The following is a 16360-nucleotide window of genomic DNA, read 5'->3' on the forward strand; positions in this document are numbered from 1 at the left end:
ATCAAAAGCGTCTTTTATTTAATCAATAAAAACCCAAAAACGTGTGACACCCAACTCAAAAACCTAAGCTTTTTTTCAGATCGAATTGAATGCAGCCAAACCACTTGTATAATGTGATGATCCAAAACTTTATGGCTTTCCTTTGCCTTTTGAATTAAGAAAAGAATAAAGCTATAAAGTGTTTTTTTTATAAGTTTTAATAGTAAATAAATAAATAACCTTATTTGAGTAGTACTGTTAATGTCTTTCCTTTATTTTCACTTTGTAAATAATCTATAAAGAGATAATGATTTGACTCTAATGTGAGATATAATAGTCACGAGCAAATGCAAACAGTAAATATTGTACAAACTTCAAACTATGATTTTAGATGATAAAATAAGCAATGAAAAATGTCAACACGATATCAACGGTTGATGTTGTCTTGACATTGTTTTGACATTTTTTGCTGCTGTTATTTTGTCATCTATTAAATTTTTTTAATAATTCAGATTATAGTTTGGAGTTTGTACAATATTTACTGTTCGCATTTTATCACCTGATGTAAGTATATGTTAGATGAATTGAATATTTTACCAAAGCAATCACTTGCAAATGAATTTGTTTTTATTTGAATATGAATCATTATATTTATAATTTCAAGAATAACAAAGTTTGTGGATCACGGAAGGGAAAAAACAAATTTATTTTAGATGCATTCATATAATAAATTATCCCTCTGTCCCGCTTAAGATGACACGTTTTCCTTTTTAGTTTGTCCCAACTAAGATGACACATTTCCTTTTTCAGTAATTTTCTCTCTCCAATTAATACACTCAACCACTTTTTCTCACTCCTATTAAAATATTCATCTTTCTTTATCTCTCTACTTTAATACTTACACCTACCTTCTCTTTCTCCAATTAAACACTTTAACCAATAACTCCTAAAACTCCGTGCCAGCTAAGCAATGTGTCATCGTAGCCGGGACTGTGGGAGTATTTGTTTCTCACCATCATCCAAAAAGATTCAGCCTGCAATACCGTACTTGTGTTTATTATATTAATTGTGTAGTTAAAAAAGCATGTGCTATTAAATTATTAACGTTCACTAATAAAAATTGATGAATTATGCAATTTGGCTTATAGAATTTTCATGGGATGAAAGCATGGGGCCCGCGGTTTTAGGGAAATGGAACGATATTTTATTATTTAAAAAAAAGAGTTGGATTATTTCATATTTTCGGATTTTAGTTATAGTGGAGTATTATTTTGATCAATTCAGAAATGCTTTTTTCTATCAAGTATATTGAATAAAGGTTAAAAGTATACTCAAATTATTACTATTTGGTAATGACAATGTTGGGAAGGCATGGGGTCGTTTATTATTATTTTTAATTTTCTCTAGGATGCACATTATGAGAAATGATTCATAATGATTTTATATGAACCTTTAAAAATATTTTTAAAATTTGTCATTGTGTGTAAATGGGTTTTAAAGCTTTGATCAACAAATAATATATCAAGTTCTCAACCAAAAATTAAGGACTCGAATTTGATTTCAGTAGAAAAAACATGGAGGCCCATTGACGAGATGGGCCCATTTGATAATATTAAGGGCCATGGTTGATGAATTGGGCCCCAATTATGATAAAGAAGCCTCAAGCAAAATTCAAAAAATTAAGTGAGGATTAGATCTTGATGTGAAACTTTGAAGAACGTAGTATCAAACAATAATGATATTCTATCCGTTCACGAAAAATAGAGCACATTTAAAAAAAAGAAAATTTTTAATAATTTTTTTCTTACTTTTCTCTTTTCTTTCTTACTAATAATATGAACCCTACATTCCACTAATACTACTACTCTCTTATTTTTTTTATATTCTCTCTTACTTTATCAATTTTACATTAAAATTCGTGTCATTCATAAAATGCTTTATTTTTCGTGTACGGAGGGAGTATAACTTACTAGTAAATACTACTAATATATATAGTTGTGGACACTTGTGGTTGATTAATTGCTAATCGTGATCACTCACATGTATATATAACCATTCAAATTGTTGTTTAGTTGTCACGGCATTATATAAATAGGTTGTCACCTATCTACGTATCTAAATCCGGATTTCACGAATTAAGTTAATACTAATGACTTTTTTAAAGAAACACAAAACAAAAAATAATGTAGTAATTTGTTGACTTTGCAGCTAGATCTTTTAGTATTTTACAAATATTTTATAACAATATAATTGTGCATAACGTTGCATGTACGTAGCAATATTATGGCACATTATAATTATATCTAATGTAGCGTAATAATTAAGGGATGGTTTAAGTATTATAAGATGACCATTTCTAAATTGTAAATTTTTTTTTAGGTTTATGAACTTATATGACGTGTTATCCATGGTTTAAAATTTCAATGTAAAATTCATTTGCCGATTTAGAAGAATGCATCATTGATTGATTGCCATTTGCCAATAATTTAATCAGAGAAAATGTTTATATGTAAGTTACATTGGAGTCAACTCATTGCCGCAAAAGAAGAAAATAAAATTTAATACAAATGAAATGATGGTAATAATTTTTGTTACTATCCGTTTAATTGGATTTGTATTTAATAATGTTGAATCTGTGATGATGATGATGATAATGATAATAATAATAATAATAATAATAATAATAATAATAATAATAATAATAATAATAATAATAATAATAATAATAAACAAATGACATTCTTATTGCAATCTTAATCAAATGTACGGATTGAGTAATGAATTCTAATCAATTATATTTTGCAAAAGAGTGAAATTCATAAATAGTCCTTAAATTATTGAGATTACACACACGGTTCTTATTAGAAAAAAAATAATCAACCAACTCTAAGATTAAGATATAATCACATATAAGATCATTGTTAAAAAAAACTTTTGTGGATCAAAATACTCCAAAAACCTGTGAATTAATTTACTTTTTAAAGATTGATTACTTGATTTTTATTTTATGAGTAGTAAATATTTTAGTTTTTTTTTATATTTTAATTTTTTTTCTCAAAGTACATCAAATAATACTCCCTCCGTCCCAAGATAAGCGCACATTCCTTTTTGGGACGTCCCAAGATAAGTGACTCATTTCCTTTTTTAGTATTCTCTCTCTTACTTTTTCTCTCTACTTTATTAACACTCTTACTTTATTCACTTTCCACTTACTAACAAAATCTCATTTTCTTAAATTCTGTGCCGAAAAGTTTATGCTCACTCGGGACAGAGGGAGTATGGAGTACTAAGTATTTCTCCTCTATTTTATAGTTATACGTACATTATGTAACTAGTTATTTTTGCAAAATTCATTCAAATTTGATATTCAATAATTTACTTTAATCTACTATATAAAAATAATTAAATATAGTTTTAAAAGGGAAAAAAAAATGTAAGATTGTTATTTATACACAAAGTAAGGTTGTTATTCATAAATGGAACAGCGGTATCGTCCATGAATAAATATTTGTCTGCAAAGAAGTGTCTCGTTTATTACTTTTGTTAATTGACTTCACATTCCACTGACTTATCTATATTTTTAAAAAACTAATATAATATCTTTATTTTTATATTTTGTTCACCTTATTTTTCTTTAATGATTAGGAACAAGGTGATAGATGTACAATTTAATGATTATTAACTCTCTTTAAAAACTACCCCAATAATTGAAGTATAGAGCAATGAGAGAGAATTAGCCGGCGTGGAGCAGCGGCGCACGCGTGGAAACATCTTTCTCTTTCATTTGTGGGTGTGCGGCTCGTGGCTGGCTCCAATCAGTGGCGCGCCGATTTCGAGGAGCTTCGGTCTATTAAAACCACCAATTAAATTAATTTAAAGCAAACGCGGCATTAAATTCAGTCTAAATCTAAATTAATACTACTAATTGCTATATAAATGAGTATTTTTCTGATTAAAACTATTTTCGTTGCATAAGAAGTATCTAATTCATTTTAATTGTTTGGCCTAAAAAGGCTGTTTAGATTGACTATTTGCAGAATGAGTACCAATTAATAAATGTCATTTTCTAATTTAAACTTTACACTATGTAGGAGTTGAATTTTGTCACTACACAAATGTCATATATTACCTTTCATTTTCATGAAATATAGAGAGAGAGATATTTAAATAATTACATAATAATATGAAATTTTGAATGGCTTAAAACATATTATTCACAAGTCCTTTCAACTTTTCTTGAGACCATCTCTAACCGTACTCCATAAATGAGTTTTGGTGTAGAAATCTTCTCCAACAATACATTAAACTCAAACTCATTTTTTTTATGTTTTTTGTGAAATAACACCAAATATGGTGTTACTGCAAAAATTTCGTGAGACAAAACCCAAAAATGATGTAAATTTTGAATTTGGTGTAAATGGTTGGAGTATAACTACTTTTTAGTGTGACGTATATTTAAAAATAAGTTTAAATTTGGTGTAAATGATTGGAGATGGTCTGATTACCAAAAAGTTGACACACATCTTTATTTCAAGCACTCAAACAATTATTTTTTTTCTATTGCTTTATCTGCCTAATTTCTAACAAAAAATTATGAGTTCGATAATTATCTTTCTAACAACTGCACATCATTGCAAGAGACAAAAAACAATTGTTAAGACAAATGTATGGGTAACTATTGTCTCTATTTTATAACAATAAAATATTTCATAATGAAAGTTAGTTGAGTTTAGGTTTAGCACAACATCATAAAACCATAAAGTTCATCAACCAACTAGTAATTTGCAAAACATAGGTAGATAACTGCAATAATGTGTTTTTGACTTATTATTATAAAGGCAATACTTAAATCTCAACTAAAATCATTACTACAATTTTACATTCTGTAATGGTTATTAATTTTTTAGAGGCGAAAAATATCACACTGCCTGAAATTTAATCAAACAAATTGAATCTTTCGTTGAGCTCAAACTTATTTTTCATCATGATGATTCAAATAATCAATTTACATTATTATGTAAAAAAGCCTTAATTGTGTATAGACTATAGAGTAACAATAGTTAATTAGCACTACTATAATTTATAGATTTGATTTTCAGCTTTGTTTAGTTTATTAGTATAACTTAATTTAACTTCGATTTATTTTGATTTATGGTTTAAATGAAAAAATCAATTGTAGCATGACCCTTACGACACTTTTCAATTTCAACTCAAACTTTGAGAAATTGTTTAATTACAGTCAACAACAATATGCCAAATTTGTTAGTAATTTAATTTATTTCATTTTATTACAGATGCGTTTAATCAATACGCGCTCTGTCGGCCAGTCAACACTAAAATACAAGAGTAACGTCGAGTACTAACTAATTTTTGTGGAAAAACAATAACGAATTTTACTTAAAGAAATCGTCATCAATATTCAACTAATATGTAAGGAAATTGTAGGAGTTGATATTATCAATTAAATTCATGCATTATTCAAATGAATCTTCTTATAAAACTACATGAAGCAATAATATTTTTTCAAAAATTTCTTCCCATAAATAAACTAAATCAAATCTCAAGCAATAATCAAAATTTTATCAAAATTTTCAAGTTATAAAATAAGTTAAAGTAAAATTGAAGAATATAATTAATCAAACAAACCATAAATTATATTTAACCATAATAAATACTCCTAAAAAATGACAGAAAAGAAGCCACATGGCCTAGCTGGCCTTGAAGCAGATGGCTGTTACTTTCAAAATTCATGGCCTCAATTATAAAAGAAAAAGGAAACGAAAACGATTATCAAAGATATTTCATTTCCTTATTCTAATCAAGATACAATTATTTGAAAAAAATATTGTTACTGACTTTAAAGAATTTGGAATCTCTATGCAATGAGTATGTTTGAAGGCAACGGACCCACATGCCAATTTACTTGTGCTTCAGTTCAGAGCTGCAATTGATTGGTTTCCCCCAAAAAAAATTTGATCTTTTTCAGACAGTAATAATTAATTAGGTGATTTAAATGGGGGTTTCTCCCCTTCTCTAGATTTTGTTAAATGGGGTTTAAAGCTTGCGGTGTCGCATATGTCACAAAGGGCTGAGTTTTGGAATCTTCTGGTGGTTAAAGAAGTGGTTTTTGTGTCAGAGCAGCTCTGTTTCGTATTCTTTCTTGTTTTTGGAGGGGTTGACCTCAATTTGTTGTCTGATTCAATTCTTTTTTGTATCGGTATATATCCCAAGTGGGATTCAGATTTTGGGTCGGTTTCAATTGGGGGTGTGAAGTGTTTTGGGATGGAGACAAGAGTTATGAGAGAGAGAAGAAATCACCTATCTGGATTTTGCTGCATTGATTGCAGCTTTTGGTGAAATCTACAATTGGAGCCTTTTTCTTGAGTTTTTGAGCTCTCTGTGTTATTCTCTTTGTTCAGAGAGTTTAGAAGAAGATCTGTGTAATTAGCAAAGTTTAAGTTTTTTTGAGTTTGAAGAGATGGCTTGTATGAAGTTGGGATCCAAAACTGATGCATTTCGGCGGCAAGGGCAAGCCTGGTTTGTTTCTTCACTTATTAGTCCTCTTTTTATTTCTTATTTTTGAGTGTTGTCTCTGTCCAAAAATGAATGTTTTTCTTTGAATTCTTGATTGCCTCTGTGTCTGAATTAGGACTGAAGAAAATGAGCTGAGTTTTGTGTTTAGGCTTTTTTGTTTGTTTCTTCACCTAGTCCTCTCTTTTTTCTTTTTTAAGTGTTATCTCTGTCCAAAAATGACTGTTTTCCATGAATTCTTGATTGCCTCTGTGTCTGAATTAGGACTGAAGAAAATGAGCTGAGTTTTGTGTTTAGCCTTTTTTGTTTGATTCTTCACTTAGTCCTCTTTTTATTTCTTATTTTTGAGTGTTATCTCCATCCAAAAATGAATGTTTTCTATGAATTCTTGATTGCCTCTGTGTCTGAATTAGGACTGAAGAAAATGAGGTGAGTTTTGTGTTTAGGCTTTTTTGTTTGTTTCCACACTTAGTCCTCTCTTTTTTACTTCTTATTTTTAAGTGTTAAAATGACTGTTTTCCATGAATTCTTGATTGCCTCTGTGTCTGAATTAGGACTGAAGAAAATGAGCTGAGTTTTGTGTTTAGGCTTTTTTGTGTGGCTCTGAAAATAGACACTTGATTTCAGTTGCTGAGTTTGTTAAGTTTTTTTATATTTACATGGCTGAGAACTGAGAAGTGAGAACTATAATAGTATGTGTGAGATTTGGGAATTTTTGTGACAAGTTTTGCTGATTTCAGTTGCTGTGTTCCTCTTTTGTTTTGTTGTTTAAAATGTGAGTTATTTCTATTGACTTTCTGAATAGAAACTTCCAATTTAGGGTAATAGTTTGGTTCTGTAATCTCTGTCTCAGACAAAACCTTTGCTGATTACTTCTTTAGTACTGTTATGAATTTGGTATTGTATTATATTTTCAAATTCTCTGGAAAATATTGATACTGTGATAGTGCTTTGACATTAGCTTGATCTGATGTTAAATAGCAGATCTATGTTTGCATTAGCTTTTTGTGTAATTCCCGTGATCTCGCGTCTTCTTCAACGCGCCTAACAGTCGTTGCTTTTCTTTCGAGTTATACGGTGATTTGCTTCCTCACCTTTCTCCTTCTCGTTTGCTCGTAGGTTCTGCACGACTGGTCTCCCTAGTGATGTAGTTGTTGAAGTCGAGGAAATGTCGTTTCATCTTCACAAGGTATTCTCTATCGTCCTTGGTTCTTGTTGGTTGTATAGCACTTTGTTTCGTAGTGTTGATTCATCTATTTGATTTCTAATGTAAATTTGCAATTTAGCTTAAATTGTGAGGATGGATGTGAAGGAAACAATACCATTGTTCAAGAATTTGATATTTTTCAAACTTGTTGTTGTGTGATTGAGCATGAATTGATATAGTATGTTGTTGGCTGCCCCGTTGTAGTTTCCGTTGCTCTCAAGAAGCGGGGTCATGGAGAGGCTTATCGCAGAGGCATCCGAGGGAGAAGAAGGTTGTGTCGTCAAACTCACAGACGTTCCCGGTGGAGCAAAAACGTTTGAGCTCGTAGCTAAGTTCTGCTACGGGGTGAAACTCGAGCTCACTGCATCAAAAGTGGTGTACCTTCGGTGTGCTGCTGAGCATCTCGAAATGACTGAAGAGTATGGGGAGGGCAATCTTGTTTCTCAGACCGAGATCTTTCTCAATCAGACGGTTTTACGGAGCTGGAAGGACTCTTTGATAGCACTGCAGACGTGTGACGATGTGCTCTCTTATGCTGAACAGCTCCACATCCCGAAAAGATGCATCGACTCTTTGGCTGCGAAGGCGTGCACCGATCCTGCTCTGTTTGGGTGGCCTATGGTGGAGCGTGGTGGCCCGATGCAGAGCCCGGGAGGGAGCGTGTTGTGGAACGGGATAAGCACGGGTGCTCGGCCAAAACAGTCGAGTGAAGATTGGTGGTACGAGGACGTGTCGAATCTGAGCCTGCCTCTGTACAAAAGGTTGATTTCGGTGATGGAATCTCGGGGCGTGAAACAGGAGATAATTGCCGGATCTCTCGTTTGTTATGCGAGAAAATACCTACCGGGCCTAAACCGGCGCCAAGGTGGAGGTGAGTCAAGGGTGGTGTCGGCTGCCTTGCTCTCGGAAGAAGATCAGAAAGCTCTCCTCGAAGAGATCGATCGCTTGCTTCCCCTGCAGAAGGATCTTGTTCCGACAAAGTTCCTGTTCGGTCTTCTCAGAACGGCTAGATTTCTCCGAGCCGACGCCTCGTGCATATCGAACCTGGAGAAACGGATCGGGATGCAGCTCGATCAGGCGACGCTCGAGGATCTGCTTATGCCGAATGTCTCTTACACGATGGAGACCTTGTACGACGTGGACTGCGTTCAGCGGATTCTCGAGCATTTCTTGACCATGGATCAGGTGGTTGGTGATGCATCTCCTGGCTCAGTTGATGATGGCCAGTTGATGGAATCAGCATCACTAACACCTATCACCATGGTGGCCAAGTTAATCGACGGATACCTCGCCGAGGTCGCCCCTGACGTTAACCTGAAACACCCCAAGTTTCACTCGCTCGCCTCTATCGTGCCAGAGTACGCGCGGCCCTTGGACGACGGTCTTTATCGCGCTATCGACGTCTATCTCAAGGTAACTAGTATTTAATATAATTATATCTATTTGGTATTCGGTATACTGTATACGAAAATTAATTTATAACGTTATTGTACCAAAAATTCATTATTTTCGGTATTTTTTTGGATACGATAAGTGTGGTATAGCGGTAATCTTTTTTCCACCCCTAGTACAACCACTCATTGATTGATGAAAATTGCAACATTTCAACTAACTAGACTATTCATTCTCTCACATACAGTCTCACCCATGGTTGGCCGAGCCCGAGCGCGAGCAGCTGTGCCGGCTGATGGACTGCCAGAAGCTCTCGCTCGAAGCCTGCACCCACGCAGCCCAGAACGAGAGGCTGCCGCTGAGAGTAATAGTCCAAGTCCTCTTCTTCGAGCAGCTGCAGCTGAGAACCTCCATCGCGGGCTGTTTCCTCGTCTCTGAAAACCTCGACGGCTCGAGACAGCTGAGGAGCGGGCTGATGGGGGCGAACGAGGGGGGCTGGGCCACCGCGGTGAGGGAAAACCAAGTCCTGAAAGTCGGGATGGATAGCATGAGGATGAGGGTGTCCGAGCTCGAGAAGGAGTGCTCCAACATGAGGGAGGTGATCGACAAGTTAGGCAAGGTGAAGGTGTCGCCGGCATCTTCGAGCGCGTGGGGAAGCGTGTCGAAGAAGTTCGGGTTCCGGCTCAAGTCGCAAATGTGCAGTGCTCAGGAGGGATCTGTGAGCAAGCAGAATAATGGCAGCAAAAAGGTTGAAAAGGTTAGAGAGAAACAAGGGAAGGAGAAGAAGAAAATTGTGCTTTTGAATGAAAAGAACTAATTTCTTGATTTTGATTGGTTTCTAACATTGTTGTGTGTGATATTTGATGATTATTCTTGCCCCTTATTTCTTGTTCATTTGTAACTTAGGTAGAGTGGAAGTGTAATTGTGTGAACATATTTCTAATTTGTTTAGGTAAATCCTATTTTCTTTTCTCAAGCTACTAATTTTTGTGGACATATATCTTGTGCTTTTTTGTGTGGTTTGGTTATTTTTGGTCTAGTTATGGCTAATATAACCATTTGTCTTGATCTTGGAGTTTTATTTATCAATCAATGTTCAAGTTTTAACAGTCAAAAGGAAACCCTCGTTTTCTTAAATTTCGTGTTCGAAAGAAACTTTTTATTTATAGTAGAACGACGAAAGAACGACGAAATAAACTTTTTATTTATAGTGGAATGGAGAGAATATAATTTTTATAAAAGACAAATTCAAACAAACAAATCATGTAGTACCATCAAAGGTGACGTGAATGAAACGATTTTTATAGTGCTTGTTTTCAATTATGAGAGACAAATGAGAAAATCTCCTTCAAATATTAAGTCAAAAGTTAATTTAAATAATTTAGTAGTAGCACCTTTTATTCCACTTAGATTGAAAAATTGTCACACTTTCCTTATATATAGACTTATTAAGAGACCAAGTATGGTTTAAAAAAATATCAAACTGGAATTTTATATTTGTATCAATCCAAACGTGATTTGTACAACCATGGGGCTAACCAATTTCTTAATAAAAAAAAATTCAATTAAATTCGAGTTAGGTCGCTTGAAGTATGAATATTCCATTTTAATAATATTAAATAAGTCAACCTAGCCAGAGATGTGAATGTGATTTTGCAACTGCTTTATAAAAGTCCACAGCAATTATCCAATTATTTTCTGTCCATCTTCTATCATAAAATGATTAAATCATTATAAAGTAATCTTATACTATGATATAGACTAACGCCGCCATGTTTGAAAGGTAAAAAGAAACTAGAAACTGAAACCCAATAAAGCATCATTTAAAATATCTTCTAATAATTGTGTTAAAATGACAACCTCTTTTAAAGTGACACCGTGACATCACTTATACAGTAATATTATAAACGCTACACAGCAATATTATAAACGCTATACATAGATTGATGTGTAACGTTTATAATATTACTGTATAATATTATAGCGTGTTAGATATTATTGGCCAAGAAAAATTGTTGTATGGTGTACAATATATTGCTTCTTTATCAGAATTTTTTTTAATTTTTTTTGCCACGTGGCAGCTTATTATTCATCCACATGTATAAATGATTGGCTAAAAATTGTGGTATGGTGTGATTTTAAGAGTTGGTTCCATCCTAACACTCCCATATCTTCTACTTAATATACATATAAAATAAATATATGGATTCTCTTTATGATAAGGAAAAAAACTAAAATTATTTTTCTCAAATATTTCTTAATACATAAAATAAAAAATAGATATATATGTGAACACTCTTTAGAAATGGAAAGAGAAAAAGATTAAATTCTTCCAACTACTTACATATTCCAAAACATTTCATTTTCATTTTTCCACCCAAGAATTTAAAAGTGGAAAACTTTTAAACTGGTGAGCAATGTCCTAACCCAAACTACTCAAAAGTGAGAACTTTACTCAGTTTTTCCAATGTAAGTGGAATGCGTGCAATGGTTAGCTACTATTTTAATGATTAACAATATAAATGCATGAGTTGTTAATCTTAAAAAAAGAATGAGAAATGATTTTCTTTGTAATCCCTGGTCCCATCAATTGGTTTACATATGGTGGAATAAATAATGCATCTTAATCTCTATTTTCTAAAGAGTGTATTTACATCTATTTTCTATTTGTGTAATAGGATATGTTTTCAAAAACTTGGAGTTTTGATTTTTTTGTAATAAAAATCAGTATTTACTACTACCTCCGTTCATCAAATTTTGACACACTTTGACCTAACACGATTTTAAAAAATATATGGAAAGTGAGTTGAAAAAGTTGATGGGATGTGGATCCTACTTTTAAGGTATTAGTTTTATAATAAAATGTGAATACAAATGAGTTAGTGGAATATGGGGTCCACTACCAAAAATGGTAAAAAGTGAAGTGTGTCAAATTTTTAAGGACAGATTAAAATAGTAAACTGTGTCAAAATTTGGGGGACGAAGGTAGTACAATTTTTTTGTTTAGTTCCCTTTTTTATTGGAATGCTAACATTTCAAGAAATTAACCTTGATTTTTTAGAGTGATGCTAAACAAATGTAAATTATTTAGCTTGAATATCATTTTAAATTTAATAATTATATCATTATTTAATTTTTAATAAATTGTGCATTTTAATTAAATAAAAAATTAGTTTAATTAAAATTCATACTAATAAATCAATTAAAAAAATATAATATAAAAAGATACTAGGACTCATATACAAGGATGACAGATCGTGAGATAACTGTCTGATAAAATATGCATAAAAAGTTGAAGAAAATGACGATTTCAATGACATTGTTGTGTATGCTATCTAGTAAAAGAAAGAATAAAAACATTGAAACTCCAAAAAAACCATTTTCCTTAATTTTTTACAATTATAATTGATACAATAAACATAAGAGCGAGGGCAATTTGGTCTTTCAATAGCCGATGAGAATGCGGGCCGACGCAATCGCAACAGCACACATGATGAATATCCTATGCATGGGCCTTCGAAATTTCCCCTCGCATTTTTGGGACTAAATTCCAACCCTCAGATTCCGAATCTCAAGCAGAATCATTTCTCTCTCCTTGATTCTCAATTATCCACATTTACCTTTATTTATAGTATTTGTTTTTTCACTAAAAACCATATCATACTCTCATAAACATAATCAATTCTCACACTCAATTTTTGGCATCAAAATATTGAACGAGTATTCACTATTACACCTTTTCCTTATCTACTCCGACAAAATCGGCACTATTGTAACTAATTATCAATATTTTTAAATAAACCCACATTAATGGGAATTAACTATATATTAAAATATAAAGGTCAAAGCGATATATCCCGCCGAATTTTCTTTTCATTCCTATAAATAATATTATACTCCCAAAAATACAATATTATTATTCATATTTCGTCAAACCCTTCAAACTCCGCTCCCAAATTTTCCACACACACACACTCTACATCTCTACACTGCCGCGAAACAGGTTCGGTTCTCTTCTCTCTCTCTCTCTCTCTCTCAGCATTGATTTCATTGTTTTTGTTCGTATTTGAAGCGAGTTTGGATTTAAAAATTGATGTTTAGCTGTATGTATTGTGTGATTGAATCGAGGTAGCATTCAATTTTTCGTGATGCTGTCGTTGATTTCGATTGATTTGGATTGATTCAATAAACAATTGTTGAATTCTTCATCGATGTGTATTTGATCGTATAAAATATACGCGATGTAGATTTGTTGAAGTGTAGCTGTTAACGTTAAGCATCTTTCGCCGGTCACTTGACTTTTTCTCTGTCGCCGATTTTCCATATAAACAGAGTTTTTTTGAGTTTTTTGAGAGAGAGTGATACCTGCAATTCTGCTGGTTATTGTTCTAGCGTTGATTTGTTTTATAATCAGGTGCTTCATTACGATCAGATTCACGATTTAGTTTTGGATGATTCTGAAATCTACTTCACGTTTTCGTTGCTCGTAATGCTTGATTCGTTATTTGGGGATCTGTTTGGATTTTGGAATGCTCTGTTTTAACGCGATGATGAATTTGAATCAGTTTCGTCTTCAGATTGAAATTTCATAATCAATGAATCCGGTGATGGGAAGCATTTCGATTAATCTCAACGACGAATTGAAAATTTTTGCAGGTGACGGAAGGGAATATGGAAGGAGACGACAAATCGGACGGCGCGGTTTCGACGACGCGGCGGAGGCTGTGCACGTGCACGAAGGACGATTTTCTCCCTGAGGAATCGTTCCAGAGCTGGGGGAACTATGCGAGTGCATTGAGGCAGACTCCGGCGCGGCTGCTCGACCGGGTGACGTCGCGGTCGAGCTTGGAGGCGGAGCTGGAGGTCAAGGCTCGGAGCGGCGGACAGATGAAGAGGACGCTTACTGCGTGGGATTTGATGTGGTTCGGCATGGGCGCTGTCATCGGCGCCGGAATATTCGTCCTCACTGGGCAAGAGGCGCACATCCACGCCGGCCCTGCCGTCGTTCTGTCCTACGCCTTCTCCGGCCTCTCCGCCTTGCTTTCCGTCTTCTGCTACACCGAATTCGCCGTCGAAATTCCTGTTGCTGGTATACACTCATCACTTTAATTGCTTAATTTCAAATTTTTGGTCTAAACATGCTGTGATTTCTCGAAATTATACATTGTTTGATTCAATGAATTGCTAGTATGAAGCTAGTCTATAATCTGAAGAAGCTATTTTCCTGCAGTTTTGTTATTAATTGAAGTGTCAGAGATGATTAATTAGTAATTTTACTAATTTATGAATTTTGCAGGTGGATCATTTGCCTACTTGAGAGTGGAGCTCGGCGATTTCGTGGCATTCATAGCCGCCGGAAACATCCTACTCGAGTACATCATCGGCGGAGCAGCGGTGGCGCGTTCCTGGACGTCCTACTTCGCCACGCTCTGCAACCACCAACCCGAAGACTTCCGGTTCGAGGTAGACGGCTTAGCAAAGGACTTCAACCAGCTCGACCCCATCGCCGTCGGCATCATCATACTCGTCTGCATCATCGCCGTCATGAGCACAAAGGGCTCCTCCCGCCTCAACTACATCGCCTCCGTCGTCCACATCATCGTCATCGTCTTCATCATCATCGCCGGGCTCATCAAAGCCGACCCCAAGAACTACAGGGACTTCACACCCTACGGCGCCCGCGGCATCTTCAAGGCCTCGGCCGTCCTCTTCTTCGCCTACGTGGGCTTCGACGCGGTCTCCACCATGGCCGAGGAGACGAAGAACCCGGCCCGCGACATCCCCATCGGCCTCGTGGGATCGATGGTGCTCACCACCACCATATACTGCGTGCTCGCGGTCGTCCTCTGCCTCATGCAACCGTACAACGAGATCGACATCAACGCCCCCTTCTCGGTCGCGTTCAAGCAGGTCGGGTGGGGCTGGGCTCAGTACGTCGTGGCAGCCGGCGCGTTGAAGGGGATGACCTCGGTCCTCCTCGTCAGCGCGGTGGGGCAGGCTCGGTACCTCACGCACATAGCAAGGACACACATGATGCCGCCCTGGTTCGCCAAGGTTGATCCGAAGACAGGGACGCCGATCATCGCCACGGTCGCAATGCTCGCTGCCACGGCCGTGATAGCCTTCTTCACCGATCTTGAAGTCCTAGCAAACTTGCTCTCCATCGCGACGCTCTTCATCTTCATGCTGGTGGCTCTAGCCCTCATCGTGCGGAGGTACTACGTGAGCGGGGAGACGACGGAGGCGAACCGGAAGAAGCTAGTGGTGTACCTCACACTGATCCTGGCTTCCTCAACAGGGACGGCGGCGTATTGGGGGCTAAGCGAGCACGGGTGGATCGGGTACTGCGTCACCGTGCCTATATGGTTCCTGTCGAACTTGTTGCTATGGGCGACCGTGCCTCAGGCACGGTCGCCTAAGCTGTGGGGCGTGCCGCTGGTGCCGTGGATGCCGTCGACGTCTATAGCAATAAACATATTCTTGCTAGGATCCATTGATGGGAAGTCTTTCGTGAGGTTCATGGTGTGGACGTGTTTCCTGCTGGTGTACTACCTGCTGTTCGGGCTTCACGCGTCGTACGACACGGCCAAGATGTACGAATCGCAGGGGAAGGCGCTCCGGAGTGCGGAGGAGGGGACGGCCGGCGACGGCGGGACTCCTCCTTAGGCTAAATACTAAGTATATTTCCTCTGTTTTTATATTCGTTAGGATGTTATATGATTCAATTACAATTTCCTACTACTTATTTTACTTCAGATTTTATGGATTGTTGAATCTATCGAATGTATCCAAAGTCAATCGAAAAATTCAGTGGAATATAGAATCGTTCTCGTTTCTCCTTTGTTTCTCAATAATCTAATCTGTAATGCATGGAGTGATGGAACGCCCACATATTAGCTCTGTCCACGATTAGAAGTCTCGTTTTCTCATTTAGTCTGTCCACATATTAGCTCTGTCCGCGATTAGAAGTCTCGTTTTCTCATTTAGTTTGTCTGCAAATAGGAGTCTCGGTTCACTTTCACCATAAATAGAGTTTCACTTTCCACTAACTCATTTAGTCTGTCTGCGTATAGGAGTCTCGGTTCACTTTTACCATAAATGGAGTTTCACTTTCCACTAACTCATTCTTGTCACGTTTAATTAAAACTAATATGTATAAGTGGGACCCCCTGTTTTACTAATTATTTCCATCAACTTTTCTTCGCACTTCTTAAAACTCTGACGTCAAGAAATGAAACTTCTAATGGCGGA

General features: G+C 35.8%; 2 protein-coding genes across 3 annotated transcripts; both read left to right on the plus strand.

Annotated features, from left to right (window-relative positions):
* The first annotated feature begins 5794 nt into the window (after positions 1-5794).
* LOC125195877 (BTB/POZ domain-containing protein At1g30440-like) lies at positions 5795-10085 on the plus strand. Its single transcript, XM_048094148.2, has 4 exons — positions 5795-6516; positions 7630-7699; positions 7922-9130; positions 9357-10085. The coding sequence occupies exons 1-4, from the start codon at positions 6458-6460 to the stop codon at positions 9924-9926; spliced, it is 1908 nt and encodes a 635-aa protein (XP_047950105.2). The 5' UTR covers positions 5795-6457; the 3' UTR covers positions 9927-10085.
* Positions 10086-12973: 2888 nt separating this feature from the next.
* AAT1 (amino acid transporter 1) lies at positions 12974-15943 on the plus strand. Of its 2 annotated transcripts, none has more exons than XM_089069754.1 (3): positions 12974-13112; positions 13766-14198; positions 14406-15943. In XM_089069754.1, exons 2-3 carry the CDS (start codon positions 13781-13783, stop codon positions 15773-15775), a joined length of 1788 nt encoding a protein of 595 aa, XP_088925880.1. In that variant the 5' UTR covers positions 12974-13112; positions 13766-13780; the 3' UTR covers positions 15776-15943. The 2 variants fall into 2 exon arrangements, with proteins under 2 accessions (XP_088925880.1, XP_088925881.1); XM_089069755.1 differs by lacking the exon at positions 12974-13112 and adding an exon at positions 13356-13523.
* The last annotated feature ends 417 nt before the right edge of the window (positions 15944-16360 follow it).

Source organism: Salvia hispanica, chromosome 4 (genome assembly GCF_029641045.1).
Source record: "Salvia hispanica isolate PSC_SH4W2 chromosome 4, Shi_PSC_v1, whole genome shotgun sequence".
In the NCBI taxonomy this organism is placed as follows: domain Eukaryota; kingdom Viridiplantae; phylum Streptophyta; class Magnoliopsida; order Lamiales; family Lamiaceae; genus Salvia; species Salvia hispanica.